At 47.6% G+C, this 22,358-nt stretch overlaps 1 protein-coding gene across 2 annotated transcripts in view; it reads left to right on the forward strand.

The window, feature by feature from the left end:
* Window positions 1–15,331, forward strand: part of PRKD2 (protein kinase D2) — a 32,272-nt gene extending 16,941 nt beyond the window's left edge. For both annotated transcript variants that reach the window (XM_063110503.1, XM_063110504.1), the window contains exons 11-19: window positions 1,253–1,511; window positions 3,081–3,133; window positions 3,253–3,325; window positions 5,394–5,500; window positions 6,284–6,445; window positions 9,790–9,888; window positions 13,851–14,118; window positions 14,529–14,614; window positions 14,910–15,331. In XM_063110503.1, the coding sequence (XP_062966573.1) occupies window positions 1,253–1,511; window positions 3,081–3,133; window positions 3,253–3,325; window positions 5,394–5,500; window positions 6,284–6,445; window positions 9,790–9,888; window positions 13,851–14,118; window positions 14,529–14,614; window positions 14,910–15,122 (1,320 nt within the window). In that variant the 3' untranslated portion in view covers window positions 15,123–15,331. The remainder of the gene's footprint in view (window positions 1–1,252; window positions 1,512–3,080; window positions 3,134–3,252; window positions 3,326–5,393; window positions 5,501–6,283; window positions 6,446–9,789; window positions 9,889–13,850; window positions 14,119–14,528; window positions 14,615–14,909) is intronic.
* Window positions 15,332–22,358: the final 7,027 nt, after the last annotated feature.

Below are 22,358 nucleotides of genomic sequence, written 5' to 3' on the forward strand. Positions count from 1 at the left end.
CCCTCTTTGCCCACATCCTTCCCTACCCCTCTTCCTACCTCCAGTTACTCCCCAAATTCTGCGATTCACACCGTCTCCCCACTCCCAGCCTCCCCGCTTCCCACCCATCAGCAGCAAGTGCCATCCGTTTGATTCGGCCCCACCGTCCGGCTGGGGAGCCCAGAGCATGTTCCTTCACTGTGGGCCTCATGTCTCTCACCGGTAAACTGCCTCAAGTAATAGTCCTTACCTCGGGGCTGCTGCGCGAATTCAGAGATAATCCTCGTAAGGCAATTAGTTTAAGGCCTGGCATGTATTAACCTACCACTAATTATAAGCTTGTCATCATTATTTATATTTAATTTATCGACGAATTTATTGGTACAAATCACCGCCTCCCATGCCAGCACTGTGTTCCAGCCAGTTCTCTGCCTAAATGGTTGTAGCAGTCTCCCTAGTGGGTCCTTGTTTCTGTCCTTGCAACCGCAGTAATTTTTTCACATAGCAGTCAGAGGAGTCTTTATGAAAACCGTCAGAACCCCCCAATGGCTCCCCTTTTCCCTTGAATAAAACCAAACTCCTCTCTGCTACCTGCCCTGGGGCGTCTCCCTTGGATTTTCCCTCCCATCTTGCTCAGACCACCCTATCTAAAATGCCATCCCCACCCCCACATGTCCCTCTCATCACCTGATTTTGTTGGCTACCTCAGTCTTTCTTTCCTTCCCCTGCCTCCTTCCCTTTTTTCCTTTCTCTTTCAGTGTTTCCCGCCCTATGGTCCCCACACCTTCTCTCTCGCCTGGATCACCTCAGCTTTCCCCGGTCTACTGTCTTAATCCATCCTACTCCATCTACCCTCCACACACAGCCAGAGGATGCCCTTCCTCTGCTCAGGAACCACTGAAGGTTCCCTAGGGCCCTCAGACAAAGCCCAGGTTCCTCCTTACATCCCATGATCTGCATGGCCTCTTTTCCTTCATTTATTCATCAAACATTTATCAAACACCTGCTGTGTCCCATGTGACGGGGATACAGCACGTCCTTTGAGCATAACAAGCCTCTCCTCAGGGCCTTTGTATGTGCTGTTTCCTCCACTCTTTGTCAACTGGCCTGTGGTCTCGCTTCAGCATTGCTTCTGCCAGGAGGTCTTTCCTGACCACTCTGTGGAAACCAGGCCCATCCCCACTGACACCGGATCCCGTATACCCTTCTGAGTAAGCAGGGGAGCCCCAGAGTCTACCTGGCATCCTCACCTAAGTTGCTTCTGTCCTGCCAGGAAATTCCACTGTCAGAAATCCTCACAGTGGAGTCCGCCCAGAACTTCAGCCTCGTGCCACCAGGCACCAACCCACACTGCTTCGAGATTGTCACTGCCAATGCCACCTACTTCGTGGGCGAGACCCCTGGCGGGGCCCCAGGTGGGCCGAGTGGGCAGGGGGCTGAGGCTGCCCGGGGCTGGGAGACGGCCATCCGCCAGGCTCTGATGCCCGTCATCCTCCAGGATGCACCCAGCGCACCAGGCCATGCCCCCCACAGTAAGTCCCTCACTCTGAGTCCCTGAGAGAGTGGGTCTGGAAGGGCTTGGGCAGGATCCTTGGGAAAGGAAGAGCCAGGAGGAAGGTAGGCAGTGGTGTAGTTGAGAATGTGGCTTCTAGGCTCAACTGTGTCAAATATCTGGTAAGCCTCTGACCTGCTGTGTGGCCTTGGGCATGTCATTTCCCCACTGTGAGGCTGTCCCAGGTGGTGATGACCCCTCATGCATTTACTGAGTCCTCCTCTGTGCCTGGCCTGTGCTGGGCAGTGCTGGGAGCAGTGACCAAGAGACCTCAGGACCTGCCCTCAGGGGGCTCACAGTCCAATGCGGCAAAATATCCATCCCCAGACAGTGACAATCCAGAGTAGATAGAGTTGGGACAGGGGAGCCAGTGAGCTGGGTGAACCCAGAGTGGGTGCCTGACCCAATCTGGATGTCAAGGAGTGTTTCCTGGGGGAGGTAACATCGGAGCTGAGACCCAGAGACTGAGGAAGGGTGAGATAGGAGAACGCAAATGGAGATCACTTCAGGAAGAGGCAAAGGATGATCAGAGAGTACCAGGTTGCACCCTCTGGAGCTCATAATTTAGCGTGGGTTACAGACATTAATCATCATTCTATACAAACACGTGTCATGTGGAACATTTGCTAGGCTAATCTGACATGGCCCCAGGAGTGACATTTGAGCTGATACTGAAGGAGGAGGAGGATTTAGCTAAGTCTAGGATGAGGGAAAGAGCATTCCTGGCAGAGGGAACCACGTGTGCAATGGCCAGGAGGCAGGACAGAGCTTGCTGTATTTGAGGCCCAGCAAGGAAGTCAGTGTGTTGGGAATACACAGCAGCATGGTAGGGGTTGAAGTCAGAGATGGATGAGGGGCTAGACCATGTCTTTTAGGCCTTTTAAGTGGCTTGGTCTTCCTCCCAAAGGCACTGGGAGCCATGGTAGGACGTGAGCAGGGGAAGGACAGGGTTAGGTTTGTACTTCAGCAAGATCTCTCTGGCTTCCCTATGGAGAGTGAACAGGAAGGGGCAAGATTAGCGAAAGGAGGCCAGGAAAGAGGCTGGGGGTTGAAGACCCGGGTCAGGAGGACTAGACTGGACTGTGGGGAGGTAGAGGAAGAAAGAGACTTTCAAATGGCAGAAGGATCAGTTCTTTGGAAATGTCCGGCTCTGGTTATGTTTGTAGGAGGGCAAGTTTGGGGAAGATGCTGGAGTCAGCTTGGACTTTCCCTCCAAGCCTGTTTCCTTCTTTATAAAATGGGGTCAGTGTTCCTCCCTTGGCACTGAGATCGTGGAGTAAAATGCTCAACAGAATCCTTTGTGACATCACTTCTTGAGCCCCTCATTCACTCCTCCTGGTGGCCCTATGAGGGAGGTCTTTTTATTATTCCCATTTTCCAGATGAGGAAACTAAGGTTCATAGTGGACAAGACACTAGCCTGAAGTTGCATATTGTATCACCTGGATTTGAACCTGGGTGGTCTGTCTCCAGAGGCTGCTTTTGGAGGTATGGGTGAAGATAATCCTTAGCCTGGGGTCCCCTCACCTCTATCTCTCCCCTCTCCCCAGGACAAGCTTCTCTGAGCATCTCTGTGTCTAACAGTCAGATTCAAGAGAATGTGGTGAGACTCCCGCCCACACCTGATGCCCTCTTCCTCAACACAGCCTCCGCAGCTCTGCTGTCTCCTTGACCCTCCCATCTCCATTTGCATCCCTCACCCTCCCTGTCTCCATCCTGCAGGACATCGCCACTGTCTACCAGATCTTCCCTGATGAGGTGCTGGGCTCAGGGCAGTTTGGTGTGGTCTATGGAGGTAAGGATGCTTCAGAGCTAATCCGAGGGGCCTCTGGGCTCCAAACCTTCCTTGCTGATTGGCCATATGCTTACCTCCTGTTTTGATTGTCTTGGAAAGCTAGATCCTGAGTGCAGGTGGTTGCAGACTCTCCTTTTCTCATTGGGAAAAGCCAATAGACTTTCTTCCTGTTTTTAATAGGGAGGGTAAACTCTGCACTCTGATCGGCCGCAGAACTAGATTCTAAATTCTGATTGGTTATAAACCTAGTTTTTTATGTTATCGATTCCCTTCCTCAGAACTCTTTTACCTTCCTTCATTCCACCTTTACTCCCAGATCCCCCCATATCTTATGTTTTTTTACTTATTAGTCTATTTTTTTAAATTATAAACAAATAAGAGTGAATCATGAGTCAGAGGCCTAGATTCCTTCTCTGAGATGCCAAAAGCCTAAGAACCAGTGAGATAGATGACTTTGGATGACTAATTGAAAGCTATTCAAAAGGCATCAGGTCAAAATAACCAAACTGGCCTGGGAAAGAAGGGACTGGGCCTGGGGAGCCAAGGCAGGCAAGAGGAAGGGCCCAGTAGGGGTTGGCTGGCCCCTATGTTTGGAGAGCTCAGCTTTAAGGCAGGGATTGGGAAGCAGCTGCTGGATAACCTGCGTGTGTCCCTCCTGGGGGCAGGGGCAGCCCAGTCACTGCCTGGAACCACATGGTGGAGAGTGAGAGTAAGTGGGGCCCTGTGGACACCAGCCTAGAGCATGGAAACACCCACCCTCTGCTCTAGCCTATCCCTAACCCACAACCGGGGTGGGAGCTGGAGAGGGGACAGGAGAAGGGAACATGGAGCTAGGAACCTGTGATCAGGAACTCATTTAGGCTCTGCAGCCAGACTTCCCTAGAAAGGCCCATGCCGGTCTGTCCAATGGCCACAGACATCAGAAAGCTAGTCAACAGGGCTGCACATGTGGGCTGGAGGTGGCTCAAGTGCAAGCCACACCTGGTCACAGCAGATCCAGAGAGATGATGTTCCTTGGAGCTACAGGCTGCTGGATCCACTCCTCGCCTTCTAGCCTGGACTCAGACATAGGACAAGTCCTCAAGGCCCCTGCCCAGGGCCTGCCCTGACACAGCTGCTGTCAGAGCCACTGGTGCCACTGGCCACTGGTCACTGGGACGAGACCTCTGAGTTCTCAGGAGTCAAAGAGGGCTGGCTGCCCTGCTTCTGCATCAGCCTCCAGCGCTGCTTCCTCCAGGAATGTGGGGGATACAGGGGCTGGTGGAGGTCCAGAAGAGCCGGGGATATGTACAGGTGCAGTTTGAAGGACCGCAGAAGAGAGCAAGAGGCAGCGTCTCTGGGAAGGGAGCTTGAGGCCCGCAGGTAGAGGCTGTCATAGTCAAACGGGGCCACAGCAATGGAGGCCTAAGAGTGAACTTGTTGGCACGTTAGGACGCAGTTGATGGTGTGGTTGTTGGTGTCTTCTCTGGGGCAATCTCCCAGAAGGCCGCATTCCCCACACCTGTGGACACCGTCTCAGCCATGTGCATCTCCTTGTTGTGGACTGCCTGCCTCCAGAGCAGGCAGGAGATGTCAACTGTCCAGGCCTGCTTGGTGGCCAAGCTGGAGTCCTGCAGCACAAAGGTGTCCCTGGCTTTGTGGGGGTGGAACCAGATCTCAAAGTGCCAATTGCTATCCCCGGAGCACTCAGTGATGCTAAAGTCTGCCATCTTGAAGGAGCACCTATAGGTAAATGTGTCAGTGCCTGTGGGTCCACAGCAAGGCTTGGCAAAGAGCAGTAGCTCCTCAATGAGGAAAATGTGGCGCAGGGACTCGTGGCGCATAGCGTGCACCATGAGCTCATCTTGTTGCACCGGCTGCCCCTGTTCCTTGAGGTGACTGTCTCAGCCCTGGATGGTGCCATATCTTGTGGACCCCTCAGAGCCACCATGATGGCCTTAGTCACCTTTGTCCAACAACCCTGACTGTGCATCCATGGGGGTGCGGTGGGCAGCAGGAGTGGGGCTCTTCCTGGAGGAACTGGAAGGTCCTGCTCCCTCATCCTCCACCTATACTATTCCCTGCCTAGGAAAGCACCGGAAGACGGGCCGGGATGTGGCAGTGAAGGTCATAGACAAACTGCGCTTCCCCACCAAGCAGGAGAGCCAGCTCCGGAATGAAGTGGCCATTCTGCAGGTGACCACCAGGGTCTGTGGTCCAGCTCTGTCCCCATCCAAGAAGGGCCTTCTCTTCCTGTTTGCGCCTTTCAGGAGGCAACTGACCCTGTCTGGGGGTGGTCAGGGAAGGCTTCCTGGAGGAGGGAACGTGCATGTTGAGACTGAAGGGGGCCAAAGGTGTTCTGAGCAGAGGAGCCAGCCTGTGGGAAGGCCTGGAGGAGAGAGGGAACGTGAGGTCTTCCAGGAAGGAGATGGTGGGAGGTGAGGCCAGGGAGGAGGGTGGGGTTTTACCCTGTGGGGGGCCATAGGAGGATTTTGAGCAAGGAAGGGACAGAATGAGGTGTGTACTTTAGAAAAATCCCTTGGCTGCCATCTAGAGGGAGTGGAAAGGGATGTGGCTGGAGCCTGGAGCCCAGGGAGGAGGCTGGGTGGGCATCTGGGCAGGACAGATGGGTTTAGGCCAGGACAGGATTGGGATAAGAGGGAGGAGGGTGTGGATTTAAAAGATAAAGATATACGAAGCTCCCTTCTATTTCCTCAAGCTCCCTCTCCCTCCCTCCCTCCTGCAACCCTGGGCCCTTTCTAGAATTTCATGATGTAAAGCTTTTTCTGGACACTGGAGAGGGATGGAGGGCCGGGGGGCTCATTCTGTCTTGGTCTGTGGGAAGCCCCCTTCCCTCTCCCAATGCCACCCCCTAGGGATATCCTTCTCTCCTTGTCTATCGTCTTCCTGCTCCCATGGCTGACCCCTGGAGTCTGAGTTCATGGGCAACCTGGGTCCTGACCCCTTCCCACCCCCCAGAGTCTGCGGCATCCTGGGATTGTGAACCTGGAGTGCATGTTCGAGACTCCTGAAAAAGTGTTTGTGGTGATGGAAAAGCTACACGGGGATATGTTAGAAATGATCCTCTCCAGCGAGAAGGGCCGGCTGCCTGAACGCCTCACCAAGTTCCTCATCACTCAGGTGCGCCAGCCCATGCTGCCCGCTGCTGCCCTACCCTCCCTGGCTCCTCCTGTTCTCCCAAGGGGAGGCTAAGGAAGATACTGGTGTGAGTCATAATAGATAATAGAAACATAATCATAGAGTAGTAATAATAGCAGTAAAAGAAAAAGGACAATGGGCCGACCCCATGGCGCACTCGGGAGAGTGCAGCGCTGGGAGCGCAGCAGTGCTCCCGCCGCGGGTTTGGATCCTATATAAGGATGGCCGCTGGTGCGCTCACTGGCTGAGCACGGTGTGGCCGGTCACAAAAATGACAAAAAAAAAAAAAAAAAAAAGAAAGAAAGAAAAAGGACAATACTTATTAAAAAGTAACAAGTAATAAATAACAAGAGAATAGAGTAATAATAGAATAATTAACTAGAAAAATAATACAGTAGTAGTAATAATAACAGCTATTATTATTATAGAAAAAAATAAGTGATGGGTCAGTCCCCCTGTGCCTGACTTTACTAATCTAGAAGAAAGGGGAAAGAAGCCTTTTTTCTCTCTCATTGATTCTTTCATTTATTGTATTATTCAACAGACACTCCCTGAGTCCCTGCTCTGTGTTCAGTCCCGTGCTGGGCAGTGCTGGGCACAGCAGTACCAAAACAGCCACAGTGATCACCCAGAGTGGGCAGGGCTGGGATGGGAGAGGCTGATAATGACGGTGTAAATAATGTGGTCACTAACATTTATTGAGCACTTACTCTTTTAATTCGTTTAATCTTTATAGCAACCTATGTAATAGGTGTATTATTATCGCTTCCCTTTTACAGTTGAGGAAACAAGGCTCAGAGACATCAAGTAACTTGCCCAGGGTCACACAGCTGGTGGGATCTTAACCTAGGATCTGAGCTTTTAACTAGTATTGTCAAACTAATTTGTGTTATATTCAAACAGATTTTCTATGTGTGTGTATTTTACTTGGTCTCATGTCATATATATGTGTGTTGTTCTGCCTTTAAAGTTTTTCACTCTAATAGTGGTTAAATTGTATTACATGATGTGTATCACCAAATACCTTAGTCGCTGAACATGTAGGTTGTTTTCACTTTTCCACCATTACCAACAATATCCTGTGAACATCCATTTGCAAATACCATTGGGCTCTGGTGGGAGAATTTCTATAGAACACGTTTCAAATAGTAGATTTCAAGTCCAGAGAAATGTGCTTTAAATTTTTTAAAAGATGTTCAGTTATTCTTTTTTTTTTTGGTACAGTTATTCTCTAAAATACCTTTCAATCTTTGCTCCCAACAGAGTGAGGTTGCCTATTTTCTCACTCCTTACCAACACTGGATAAAAATAATTACCTTTCATATAGGTAGAAAAATTATACTTTGCTTGGCTTTATTTGGCAGTTCAAAAATTATGGGTGAAGTGGAGCATATTTTCATGTTTATTGGCCTTTATTTTATGTACCCTTTGCCCGTCTAATTGGATTATTCTGTCTTTTTCTTTTTGAATTATAAGAACTCTTTGTATAGGAGGGACATTAGACCCTTGTCATTTAACGTTGTCCAATTCTTTTATCCCAGTATTTATTTGCCTCTTCATTTTGTTTATGGCTCTTATTTGCCATGAAGAGTTTTAATTTTTACAATGTTAAATGTTCCCTTTTGTGGTTTCTGGGTTTCACATCCTTCCTAGAAAGGCCTTCCCATCTGGCTGGTACCTCACCTAATTGTGGGACATCTTCTCTGTTGGTTGCAAAGTTCTCTGTGGTGCACCTCTTTTGCCCTGGCCCAGCACTGTCATGCTCCCAAGCAGTGTGCCTGTGTTGGTTAGGCTGGCTTGTGGGGTGGGGACAGAAACACACTGAGATAGGCTCATCTAGATTTTAAGTGGAGAGGGGCAACTGGCTGCTTTCAGCAACTGAGGCAGCTCCTCTTTTGACCTTCCATCTTTTCCTCTCTTTTTGCCTGCTCTCTCCTCTCTCTCTCTCTCTGCAGATTTCTGCTTTCTGGGTTCTTGCCTGCCCCAGCCCCAAGTCCTGTGCTAAGCCCTTTATCTCATGAACTAATTTAGGGCTCACCACCACCCTCTGAGGTAGGTATCATTCTAACTCCCATTTTATAGATGAGGAAACCAAGGTTCAGAGAGTTACCAGTCTCAGCCCAGGTCACACAGCTGGGGAACTGTCTGTCCAAGATTTGAACCTGGATCTGTCTAGCTTCCAATCTGCCTTCTTTCTTCACCACATTAACTGGGAGAAAAGTCAACTAACAGAATATCTGGAGACGACATATACACATACATATTTCCATCTCTGTCTCCCAGTCTATAAAATGAGGAGGTTGGACTATAGCAGTGGCTTTCAAATAGTATTTCCTTACTAGAAAGTCATCCAGTGAAAACAGAGAGGATAAACACAAATATTCAAATTCTGAGAAACAGATTACAATTGCATGCTTACATCACTCTGTGCTTCCAGTGTATTTGGTATTTTGTTTGGGTTACACAGAATCAGGGAAAATCATGGTTCCCATAGATGAATGTTTACAAATGGTAAGTTTTTTGATTTAAAAAAAAAAAAAATCAGCTCACCTTGCCAACATAGAATACTTGAATGAACAGATACAGCAGGAAAAGCTATTTCAGACTCACACATAAATATATTTACCAATAAGCCATCACAAAAATAATAACCGATAATAATGATAATAATAGCTAACATATAGTGTTTGTTCTGTGCCAGACACTACCCTAAGCACTTGACAAGCACTGACCCATTTAAACTTCACAGCAACCTGTGAGGTGGGTACCGTTATTACCCCCATTTTACAGAGAAAACTGAGAACTTGAGAGGTGAAGTGACTTGCCCAAGGCCACAAGTTAGTAAGTGTGGAGCCTGGTTTTCCACCTGGGCAGACTGGCTCCAGAATCTCCCCCATCTCTTAAGAGAATTACATTTGGTATAAAACCCATGTCAAATTTATATTGTTTGTGGTTTGTATTGTTTTTTATTACAGATTTTTTAAGGATGAAAAAATACTTTTAAAAAAATGGAATCACAAACAGAACCTTCTTGAAAGCCCCTGCTCTATTAATAGTTCTTCAGGAGTTTACTATAGGCCAGAGGGTCTCAGGATCTTCCTAGCCCCTCCACTCTAGCCCAACCTTTTTAGAAGTCTGTGTCCCACTCTTATCTCTCAGGTGTAAGTGGTTCTGGGGTTCTGATATTCTTTGATGCTCCAATGCCTCCCCTAACCCTGGGGAGGTGCAGATAAAGGCATGGAGGGTTTGGAGGGCTGGCTACTGAAGGTAGAATCTGAGGCAGGTACCTCTCTACCTTTCTTACCGGCCCCATTTCTTCCCTTCAGATCCTGGTGGCTTTGAGACACCTCCACTTCAAGAACATTGTCCACTGTGACCTGAAACCGGAAAATGTGTTGCTGGCATCAGCTGACCCATTTCCTCAGGTCTGTTATGCCTCTTCCTGATTTGAGGAAGTCAGCCAACATTGGTAGTGGGAGGGTATTGTATTAATCAAGATATAGGTTCAGCTGCAGACACAGAAACCCAGGATAACAATGGCTTCAATAAGATAGGGGCTTGTGGGCTGGCTGATTAGCTCGGTTGGTTAGAGCATGGTGCTGATAACACCAAGGTGCAGGGTTTGATCCCTGTACTGAAGAAAAAAAAAGATAGGGTTTTTTTCTTACTCATGCAGAGTCTGGCATAAGCATTCTGGAGCTGAAAAAGCAGTTCCACAGTGTTGGGAACCAAGCCTCCTGCTGTCTTGTTGTTCTGGTCTCTGTGGTGTTGACAGGTCTTCCTTCATGATCCGCAACAACCCCCTACCATGTCTGCTTTCTAGCCAGTGGAATGGAGGGAAAAAAAGAGGTAGAAGGAATGGACACAATCCTTTCCTTCCCTGAGGCTGTATCACTTCTCACATCCTATTGGCCAAAACATGATCACATGGTGAGGGCTGGTTGCAAGGGAGGCTGGGAAATGTAGTCCTTATTTTTGGGTGGCCATGTGGCCTGTTCAATTCAGGGTTTTTATTACTAAGGGAGAAGCAGAGAACAAATATTGAGGAATAACAGTTTATTTTCTCTGTGGCCTGTTAGGGAAACAGTTTGCACAATCCTCTTGCTAGGAGGTGAGAACCCCCTTATGGGGGGAGTGAAGTTGGGCAGGGTGATGTTTATAACAGTTAGGATTATTGAGCGCCTACTGTGTTTAAGAACCTTTAGTTACAGATTCTCATTTAACCCTTCCACATGCCTGTGAAGTTTTTGCTTTATTATCTGTGTTTTGCATATCATTTTATTCATTTCATTTTAAAAGACAGAGGCTCATTTTAGTCAACTAAAAATTATGCCTATTGTATACCTCTTATGTGCCAAGCAATGGTATTCAGCTGCGGGGTTGGGGTGGGGGTGGGGTTGCCTCCCAAGGGACATTTGACAATGTTGGAAACATTTTTGGTTGTCACAACTGTGGCAGGGGTTGGGAGGGGGTTGCTACTGGCATGAAGGGATGCTACTAAACATCCTTCAGTGCACAGGATGGTCCCCCACAACAATCATCTGGCCCTAAATGTCAATAGTGCCAAGCTTGAGAAACCCCCAATTTATTTATTTATTTTTTGGCGGCTGGCCAGTAGAGAAACCTGATTGAAAGCAGTGGTCCTTATAACCCTGTTTTAGTCCATTTTGTGTTGCTATAACAGAATTACCTGAGACTGGGTAATTTATAAAGAAGAGAGGTTTATTTGGCTTACAATTCTGGGACAGCTGCATCTGGCACGGGCCTCAGGCTGCTTCTACTCATGGCGAAAATTATCAGGGAGCCGGCGGGTACCAGCAGATCACATGGCGAGAGGAAGTAAGAGAGAGAGAGAGAGAGAGAGAGAGAGGACCTGTGCCAGGGTCCTATGAACAACAAGCTCTTACAGAAACTAATAGAGCGAGAACTCACTCATTACTCCCCCCTCCTCCAGGGAGAGCATTAATCCATTCATAAGGGATCTGCCCCCATGACTCAATCAGTTTCCAACACTGCCACATTGGGAACAAATTTCCATATGAGTTTTGGAGGGGACAACACATCCAAACTCCATCAAACCCCAAGGTCATGGATTTGGATCCTCATCCCAGCCAGCCCCCCCCCCCCAATTAAAAATAAATAAATAAATAAAGCACTGGTATCCATTAGAAATATAATATAGGCCAAATACATAAGTTTACATTTTCTGGATGCCGCATTAAGAAAAGTACAAAGAAACAAGTGAATTAATTTTATTAATTTAGTTTATCCCAACATTAACACTTTACTCAACATGTACTTGACATAAAAATTATTAATGAAATATTCTATTATCATATGATGTAGTTGCTTAAAAAGAAAAAATGAAAAAATAAAATATTCTACTTTTCATATTAAGTCATTAAAATCTGGTGTATTTTTTTATACACCAGATTTTTATAGCACATCGCTATTCAGATGCTAAATTTTTAGCAGAAATACTTGATTTGTATCTAGACTTTGTAAAATTAACAGTTGAAAAAATAGATTGACGTACCCAAGTTGTTCCAAACATATTTAAAAGTTTTCCAGCAACTGAATTGAGGATCAGTTTTTAAATGTAGATTAATTAAAATTAAAAATCAGTTTCTCAGGATCCCTTGCCACATTTCAAGCACTCACAGCCACATGTAGCCAGTGTCCACCGTACTGGACAGTGCAGATCATAAAGGAAGAGTACACGATCAACTTGACATACAAATGCCATTATATCTGTCATGAGTCTGTAACACAATTCTATGGGCTCACATAAGCAGAAGATGTATGCTCTAGTTGGAGAGTCAGGGAAAACCTCTCTGAAGAAAGAGTAGCCGTTTTGGGGGAGAACAAGTATTCTAGACAGAGGGAACAGCTTGTGCAAAGGGGCTGTGTTTGGAGGAGCTGTACTTTGGTTTTTTAACAGATTTATTGAGATATAATTCACATATTATACAATTCTTCCATTTAAGGTATACAGTTCAGTGGCTTTTAGTATTTTCACAGAGTTGCGCACTCATCACCACAGTCAATTTGAGAACATTTTTAGTCACTCCTTTAAGAAACCTTGTACTCCTTAGCCAGTATCCACCAGTCCCACCATTGCCATCCGCCTTCCCCACCCAGTCTCCTTTCTGTCTCTATAGATTTGCCTATTCTGGACATTTTATATAAATGGAATCATACAATAATACAATATGTGGTCCTTTGTGTCTGGCTTCTTTCACTTAACATAATGTTATCAAGGTTCCTCCATGTTGGAACACATATTGGTACTCCATTATTTGTTATTTTTTGGTGGCTGGCTGGTATGGGATCCGAACCCATGTACCTTGGTGTTATAAGGCAGCACTCTAACCAACTGAGCTAAATGGCCAGCCTAGTACTTCATTTCTGCTTATTGCCAAGTGATATTTCATCGAAAGAGCTGTAGAAAAGGGTGGATCTCAGGAAAGGAAACGGTCAGTAAGGACTGGAGAAAAGGCAAAGGACCTTAGGAAAGGTGGGTGTGGTTGTTACACTGAGATTCAGCTCAGGGGCTGGGCTGAATCTCGATGTGGCTGGTTTTGAAGGTGACAGAGGCGTTAGGCTTCAAGGATTCGGGGCTTGATTCTAAGAGAAACAGTGAGCCAAGGAAGGGTTTTAGAGCAGAGAAGAGAAAATACGTGAACAGAGGTGGTGGCAACCAAGGTTCGGACTGGTAGGCAGTAGAGTAGGACCTTGAACCCAGGTCTGGCTGGCTCCAAAGCCTGGCCATGACCTTAGACTGCTGCCATTAACAAGGGAAGGGTAGGCATGACCCTGTTACTGTCTGCTGGATACTGTGGTCAGCACTTTACACCTGGTCGCATTTAATCCCTAGGAAAGCCTAGGGACTGTTAAGGTCTCCATTGTGCAAAATAGGAAACAGAAGCACAAGGAGGTTAAGAGACCTGTTCCGGCTGGGAGAGGTGTAGCAACCGGTAGCATTTATTTTATTTTATTATTTTTTAAAGATGGCCAGTAAGGGGATCTTAACCCTTGACTTGGTGTTGTCAGCACCACGCTCTCCCAAGTGAGCCACAAGTTGGCCCGAGGTAGCATTTATTTAGTGCTCACTGTATGTGGGGCATTGTCCTGTGAGCTTTAGGATGGATTAACTCATGTAATCCTCATGACAGCCCTTTGAGATAGGCACTGTTATGCTCCTCCTGCTTGGATAGACGAGGAAGCTGAGGCACAGAGAGGGGAAATCACTTGCCCAGCGTCAGAGCCTTGATTCAAACCAGCACTTGGTTTTCTCTGGAATACCAGGGTTGGGGGGGAGGGGGTACCGGGGCAGGTGCAGCTTCGTCACCACCGGCTCAGGCCCTTCAGCCCTTGCCTTCCTCAGGTGAAGCTGTGTGACTTCGGCTTTGCGCGCATCATCGGTGAGAAGTCGTTCCGCCGCTCGGTGGTGGGCACGCCGGCCTACCTGGCGCCCGAGGTGCTGCTCAACCAGGGCTACAACCGCTCGCTGGACATGTGGTCAGTAGGCGTGATCATGTATGTCAGCCTCAGCGGCACGTTCCCATTCAACGAGGACGAGGACATCAACGACCAAATCCAGAACGCTGCCTTCATGTACCCGGCCAGCCCCTGGAGCCACATCTCGGCAGGAGGTACATAGGACTCACTTACCACGTGGTTGGGCAGTGAGGTTCCTGAGAGGCCTGGAGCCTGGCTAAATGCATTAGCTTGAAGAAAAATATAAATGAAGTATAGTACAGGTATATGTACCCCTGCATGTGACAAAAATTGTGAAGGTGACATAGGAATGGGAAAACTGAGGTAGAGAATTGGTGAAGAGACATAGGAGCTAGTGTGCCCGCAAAGGAGCCGGCAAATTTATCATTTAATGAGGAAATGGGTGGATTTCCTCATTAAATTTGTTAAATAAGTTTGGCACAGGGGAGGCTTCTGAGCCACCTGGGCTAGGGCAGAAGAAGACAGGCAGGGAGGCTGGGGTGGCCTGTTGGAGGAGGGGCCGCCCCTCACCCCGCAGGGCTTGAACTGCCTCCTTCCCGTGCAGCCATCGACCTCATCAACAACCTGCTGCAGGTGAAGATGCGCAAGCGCTACAGTGTGGACAAGTCTCTCAGCCACCCCTGGTTACAGGTGATGCAGGGGGCGGGGCTGACCCGTTGGCGGGGTTGGAGGAAGGGGTGGAACTGGAGCTCTTACTGGCGGGGCAGGTGTCAAAAGGTGTAGGTAGGTACGCTTGGCTGGGGAACGAGGCTGAGCCTCCCTTGGGCTGGGCTGTGTAAGGGGGTGGAGCTAAGTCCCTATTGGCTGGGCGCGTTGTGAGGGGTGTGGCTTCACCGTCGGATGGTAAGTACCCCGGGGCTGCTCAGGCCGCGGCCGGCTGTCCTAGGTGCAGCCCCGGAGCTAACCCTCGGTCTCCCCTGCCCAGGAGTACCCGACGTGGCAGGACCTCCGGGAGCTGGAGGGGAAGATGGGCGAACGGTACATCACGCACGAGAGCGATGATGCGCGCTGGGAGCAGTTTGTGGCGGAGCACCCGCTGCCCGGGCCTGGGCTCCCGGTCGACGGGGAGCTCGGGGCGGCCCTGCCACCGCAGGACAGCGACATGCAGGGGCTGGCCGAGCGCATCAGCGTCCTCTGAGGCCCCGCGCCCCGCCGCGTGGCTGCCCTCGCCCCCACACCATCCCCGCAGAGAACTGTTCCGCGGGAACTGCTGCCCACGCTCGGTGGGGCGCGCGCGGAGGGGTGGGGCGTTGTGCCGAAGGGCGCCTCCCCGTCTCCCCAACCATTAAAACGGACCCGTCGCTGGCCCCCTGGCCTCAGCGTCTGACCACACCGAACTCTTGAATCGTTAGCCTGCTGCTTACCAAGACGGAGATCATGGGAAGGAGGGCGGCCTGAAGAGGAGGCGCGGCGGAGGGAGGCGCGGCGGAGGGAGGACGGAGGGGTGGGGGAGGGGCCGAAGGAGGAGGAGCTGCTGGGGAGAGCACACAGGGAGGACTGCCGGGAGGAAGACTAGAGGAGAGAAAGGCAGGGAAGAGAGGGCAGGGGACCGCAGCAGGAGTCGGAAGTGGGGGACGTGGAAGGGACGTGACTGGGGGGACTTGGACAGAGACAAGTAATGTCACGGTGTGTGATGATCAATTTTTATTTGGTGTTACTACTAATCATGACTATTGATAACAATGCAGTCGGCACACGTCTGGTCGGTAGTAGAAGCCCGATCCCCAATACTTAGTATTTTCTTTTGTATTGATGTGATAGCTTCTCTACACACTGAATGTGCTTATTCACAATGATTTGAACGATTTTCCCAATTTGTGCCACTCTGCTCGGTGTTGCTGGAGACATAGTGGTGACCGAGACAGGGTCAGCCCCATCCTCATGAGGTTCACCATCCAGTGGAGCAACACAGCTGTGTCTAGGTAGTGATGAGCCAGAGTGTGCAGGGCTTGGCTGAGGGTATCCAGGACGCAGGAGTATCCTAGAGCAAGCTTGGGGGTCAGGGAAGGTGGGTTGTCTCAGCTGATCTCTTAAGCTTCATCTTGGCTTTCAGGTTGTGGGCAGAGGGAATGGACTAAAGGGAACAGGTGTCCACCTCTCTCTACCTTTGACTCCTGTTCTCCATTTCCCAATTCTTTACTGATACCCTGACACTTGGCCCTCTGACCTCCACAGCTGAAGGTGAAGGATCTGAGCATGTACCTGAACGATTTCTCTTTAAACCTTGGTTATGCTCAGATTTAGTTTAATTAAGACTTACAATTTAATTAAGCAATTAAAGACGTACCAGAGCATTATAAAAACAGGGAAGAAAATAGCAGCCAATATAGGCTAGTACTGGGAGCTTACGCTGAGATTTCCAAATCTGTAGCAACTTGTCCATCTGCTGGACAGTTCTGGGGCTGCAGTTCTTTCATTTGAATAAGCTATTCAAATGAAATTGAATAGCTATTACCTATTCAGTAAATGAGGATATCCAAACGAGCCAGGACATCTCTGATGCATAGTCAGAGCTAATACTATTGGGAAACGTCTCTTAGACTCCATCCTGAATGCCCATCCTTCTAAAATTGATTGGTCGAAAATCTGGGAATGTAGGGCCGGCCTGTGGCTCACTCGGGAGAGTGTGGTGCTGATAACACCAAGGCCACAGGTTCGGATCCAATATACGGATGGCCGGTTCGATCACTGGGTGAGCGTGGTGCTGACAACACCAAGTCAAGGGTTAAGATCCCCTTACCAGTCATCTTTAAAAAATAAAAAATAAAATAAAATCTGGGAATGTAGACAACACAGGGATAAATCCATCTCCAATGACTGACTCAGGCTAGAAAATGTATGAAAAGACTAATAGTCCTAATCTGCTTCTGCCTTGGCCACTAGTTTTGTTAACATCCTGAGACCAGAAGTTAGACACATGATTCAAAAACAATGTTAACTGGTGAAAGGCCTCCATTACAGAATTCCAGGAGATAGCTCAACATCATGAAGATGCCATGGCAGATAAATTTGAATCCACACAACACAAACTTAGGGCCCTACAACTTCAACAGTTAGAGACAAAAAGTCATCCTTTTAGGGGCATTGGTTACCACAAGACCTAATCTTGATAGACACGATACTTTAAAGGAAAGGGACATTGGACTTGAGACTGTCCAGCTTTAAAGTGCAAACAGGGGGCCGGCCCGTGGCTCACTCGGGAGAGTGCGGTGCTGATAACACCAAGGCCCCGGGTTCGGATCCCATATACGGATGGCCGGTTAGCTCACTGGGTGAGCGTGGTGCTGACAACATCAAGTCAAGGGTTAAGATCCCCTTACTGGTCATCTTTAAAAAAAAAAAATGCAAACAGAAATTTAAATCTAAGATTCAGTCTTCCTAATGACTACCTTTCAGCAAACTTTCTCCTGTGTGTCCACAAGTACCCCTCAACCCACGGGGGGAAAGGACCATCATCTCCATTAATGGGCATCCTAGCAGGGTTTTAGTAGACACAGGGGATACACCCTCTGCCATCAATATCTCACAGTACCAGCCCCCATCATTACACAACAATGATTGTGATGAGACCACAATTTGCTGCATGGTTTATGCTTGTCTAAACCACTCGGGCGCATTGAGCATCCCTACTACCCAGCACAGTTTCTTACGCAAGCTACTACTCCAATAAATCTCTTAGGGTAGGATATTCTATTAATCTGGAAAAATAACATTTCATATTTACAAAAGGGCCCGTCTCTCACAGTCCCTAACTCTGCTCCTGTGCATCTCAGTCTAGTAGACCTCCTCACCACCCCACCACCACCATCCCCTCCCCCCCAAAAAACTATCAGCCTCTCCCTCAATCCCGCGTATCAAGATCTGCTGACCTGCATTCCTCATTCTCTTTGGGTTTCCTAACCAACAAACAGGTCGCACGTAGGAGGCCGAACCTCTTAAGCTAGCAATAGATCCTTTCCTGCTCATCCTGAAACTGCCTTACTACACACAGACATCAGAGGTCCACCAGGACCTCCAGCCCATCATCCAGAGACTCGTAATATCCAATTCCAGCCCTGGCAACACTCCCATCCTGTCTGCCAAGAACCCAAATGGTAAAGGATACTAGCTAGTCTAAGAGCTCTAGCCATAAATAAAATAGTCAAGCCTTTGTTCCTACTAGGAATGTTCCAATCCAAACACCATCTTGGCCTCTATCTACACATCCCAACACCACCCGCTTTACTGAGTTAACATCCTCCTTGCTTTTTTCACACACCTTTGTATCCCAACAATTCACAATCCCTTTTAGCTTTCCCCTGGAAAGTTAACAATAAACATAGATGGCTATGCTTCAATGGTTCATCGAAACCCCTGCTTATTTTTCTTAGACCCTGAATGCTTTTTTGAGAGATTTGGTTTTCCCTCTCAATTCCACTCTAACCCAATATGTAGATGACGTCCTCGTGTGTCCAGTCCATTCCAACATCACTCACTGACACTTGATATCTGACTCAAGGCCTTGCTCATTAGGGACACAAGGTGTGTAAGGACAAATTACAACTATGTAACTCACAAATACACTATTTAGGACATGAACTTGCAGGTAAAACCTTATCCACAGGGTGCCTTTACACCATCATTAATTTTCCTTTACCCAAGACTAACAGACAGCTCTAACAGTTTCTGGGCCTGTCATGGGTTGAATTTTGTTCCTCCCCAAAAGATACATTTGAAATCCTATCCCCCAGTACCTCAGAATGTGACCTTATTTGGAAATAGGGTCTTTGCAGATGTACTTAGTTAAGATGAAGTCATACTGGAGTAGGGTGGACCTCTAATTCAAAATGACTGGTGTACTTATAAGAAGATGGCCAGAAGACAGAGACGTAAGGAGAATGCCTTGTGATGATGGAGGCAGAGACTAAAACCATGCAGCTGAAAGCCAAGGAATGCCAAAGATAGCCAACGAACCACCAGAAGCTAGGAAGAGGCAAGGATGGATTCCCTTACAGATTCCAGAGGGAGCGTGGCCCTGCCAACATCTTGTTTTCAGAAGTCTAGCCTCCAGAACTGTGAGAGAAGAAACTCCTGTTGTTTAAAACCACCCCATTTGTGATACTTTCAAACAGCCCTAGGAAACTAATACAGGGCCTGTTTGGATGTCATGGAGATTGGATTCCAAATTTCTCAGCTATTGACTCTTCCTTGAATGATATGACTAAGGACTCTACCCAAAGCCTGGCCAGTTAGCTCAGCTGGTTAGAGCACAGCCTTATAACCCCAAGGTCACAAGTTTGGATCCCTGTACCGGCCAGCCATCATAAAAAAGACTCTACCCCAGAACCTTTAATTTGGGACACACCTTCCCTCTCCTCGTTGGAGCCTCTGGAGTCTTTCTTCTCCCTGCCCTTGGGGCAATTGGGGCTCCCTAACTATGCTTTCCCCTTTCCCTGCTTGATATGAGAAAGATCATGTCTGGGGGTTTTTGCCCCAAAACATAATGGAAACCAGAGACCTATAGCATTTTTCAGACTCACCTTCCATCCAACCGCTCAGGTTGCTTGTAATCGGTTGCAGCTGCCACTAAGCTGATACAAGCTACTGCTGATATTGCTGTGGGTCATTCTCTCAAATCTTTATGTGCTTCACGCAGTACACAAGCTGCTGTCACTAAAAACATCCAGCAGTTTTTTCAGCTTTTAGGCTCACCTCTGTCAAAATCCTTCTGTCTCCTTCCCGCATCACTCACTGTCCACTGCTGCCCAAACCTGAATCTCGCCATCTGAGGAATACAGCCTCATGATTGTGGTTCCATTACCCAAACTTTTCTTGTGGCTGACCGGTGCAGGTATTGAACCCTGGACCTTGGTGTTATCAGCACCATGCTCTAATCAACTGAGCTAACAGGCCAGCCCCAAATTCTCACTCTTCCTTGTCCTGACCTTGCAATCCCAGTTTCACCTTCTTTGTGGATGGCTCTTATCTTAAACATCCAGTGGGGAATTTCAAGCACCATGTGAAGTTTAAGCCTCTTTCCGAACCCAAGGCAGCCCAAATAGTACATTCAGGAGCTGGGGAGGGATGGAGAAAGGGCAGATGTTGACCAAAGGGTACAACATTTCAGTTAGGAGAAATGAGTTTTAGTGGTCTGTATTAGTCTGTTCCTGTTGCTTATGACAAGATAGCTGGAACTGGGTGATTTATAAAGAAAACAAAATTCATTGCTTACAGTTTCTGAGGCTGGGAAGTCCAAAGTCCATCTGGTGGGGGCAACAGTGGCCCAGGGGTCTCACATTGCAAGATAGTGGAAGCAGAGAGAGCAGAGAGAGAGAGAGAGACAGACTCTCCTCTTCTTTTAAAGTGCTCAGAACCACACCCCCGGCCACCATTTTTAATCCATTCACTACTGCACAGTCCTACGATCCAATCATCTCTTCAAGGCTGCACCTTTCAATTACCATAGTAGGATTTCCCACTCTCTTAACAGTCACAGTGGGGGACAAATTTCTAATACATAAAACTTGAGGGACACAATTCAAGCTTCAATGAATTTTGGGGGTACATAATTCAATCCATTACGTGGTCTATTGCACTGTATGTTCATCACAGTTACATGTACTGTATATTTCAAAATTGCTAAAAAATAGATTTTTAACATTCTCATCACACAAAACAGGAAAAGTTGGTGTGGTGATGGATATGTTTATTAGCTTGATTTTATCTTTCTACAATGTATACATAGATCAAAACATCCCATTGTACCCCATAAATATACATAAGTTTTTTTTTTTCTTAAGATGACCGGTAAGGGGATCTTAACCCTTGGCTTGGTGTTGTCGGCACCACGCTCTCCCAGTGAGCGAACCGGCCATCCCTATATAGAATACGAACCCAGGGCCTTGGTGTTATCAGCACCGCACTCTCCTGAGTGAGCCACGGGCTGGCCCTTACACAAGTTTTACTTGCCAATTAAAAATAGGGCTGGCTGGTTAGGACAGTTGGTTAGAATGTGGCCTTATAACACCAAAGACAAGAGTTTGGTTCCCTGCACCAGCCAGCCACCAAAAAGTAGGACTGGACTGGCTGGTTAGTTCGGTTGGTTAGAGTGTGCTGATAATAACACCGAGGTCCAGGGTTCCATTCCTGCACTGACTAGCCACCAAAATAAATAAATAAAAATTAAAAATAAGTAAATACATTCCAAAACAGCATACTCATAGCTCTCATTCAAGCCTGTGTATTAGCCCAAGATAAGAGAGCCAATATTTACAGAGAACAGGTATGCTTTCAAGGTTATCTATGGTTTGGGTATGTTTGGAAACAAAGGATTCATGGCTTCTATTGGCATTCAATTAAAAATAGTACTCATGTTGCCAAACTTTTAGGAGTTTTGCCTCTGTCTCAAGAAGTGGCAGCCCTTAAAACTGAGAAACAAACCTGCAGCCAGACCCCGGAAGCTAGAGGAAATTCCGTACCTAGCTGATGAATATACTGGACCTGCTACCTCCCCAAATCCTCCCATCTCACTCTCATTTACTTCATCTACTCCATCTCCCATCTGATACTGTGCTCAAAGAACTCAAAATCTTACAGTGTGAAGCCTCTGACACTGCAAAGGACATTTGGAAGCTGGACGTTTCATTCTTATCCAGATGAACTCTGGAGACTTTCAGACAGCTGCCAGGTCTCTCCATGATCCATTGCCTGAAATTCAGTCGCACGTCAAAATCACATGTCGTGGAAAGGAAAATTTAAAAAAAAAAAAAAAAAAAAAGTAAAGTGCCGGCCTGTGCCTCACTTGGGAGAGCGTGGTGCTGATAACACCAAGTCAAGGGTTAAGATCGCCTTACAGGTCATTTTTTAAAAAAAAAAGAAAGAAAGAAAGAAAGAAATTTTTAAAAAGGAAAATTAAAAAATTAAAGAACCCCCTGAACAAACAATGGTGGAGAAACTTCAACCTGTATCTTGAGCAAGTCATCTCCATGTGTCCCAGCTACCAAAATACGATCCTGTAATGGCAGGCCAAGGGAGGGAACAGGCTCCTGAGGGCTTATTTCTACTTTGGCAAGAATGACTTCGTTCAGCTTCCAAAATCCCATGGGTAGGGTTATGTCCTGACACTGATCTGCATGTTTTTTAGGTGATTACAAACAGGGCAAGGCCAATATTTGACTAGAAAGAATCTTCCCTGCTTGGAGCATTTCTCTGTCCCTCTCCAGTGATAGAAGCTCTCATGTCACAGGCAGGGTAATTCAAGGCAACCAGCGGATACTCCTATTTCACAGGAGTAATTTTGTCCCTATCACCCATGATCATCAGGTAAAACTGGTCAATTCAGACGTGTGTCAAACTTAAACCTGCCAAACTTTCTGAAGAATTAAACTTACCCTGG

Source organism: Cynocephalus volans, chromosome 10 (genome assembly GCF_027409185.1).
Source record: "Cynocephalus volans isolate mCynVol1 chromosome 10, mCynVol1.pri, whole genome shotgun sequence".
Classification (NCBI taxonomy): Eukaryota; Metazoa; Chordata; class Mammalia; order Dermoptera; family Cynocephalidae; genus Cynocephalus; species Cynocephalus volans.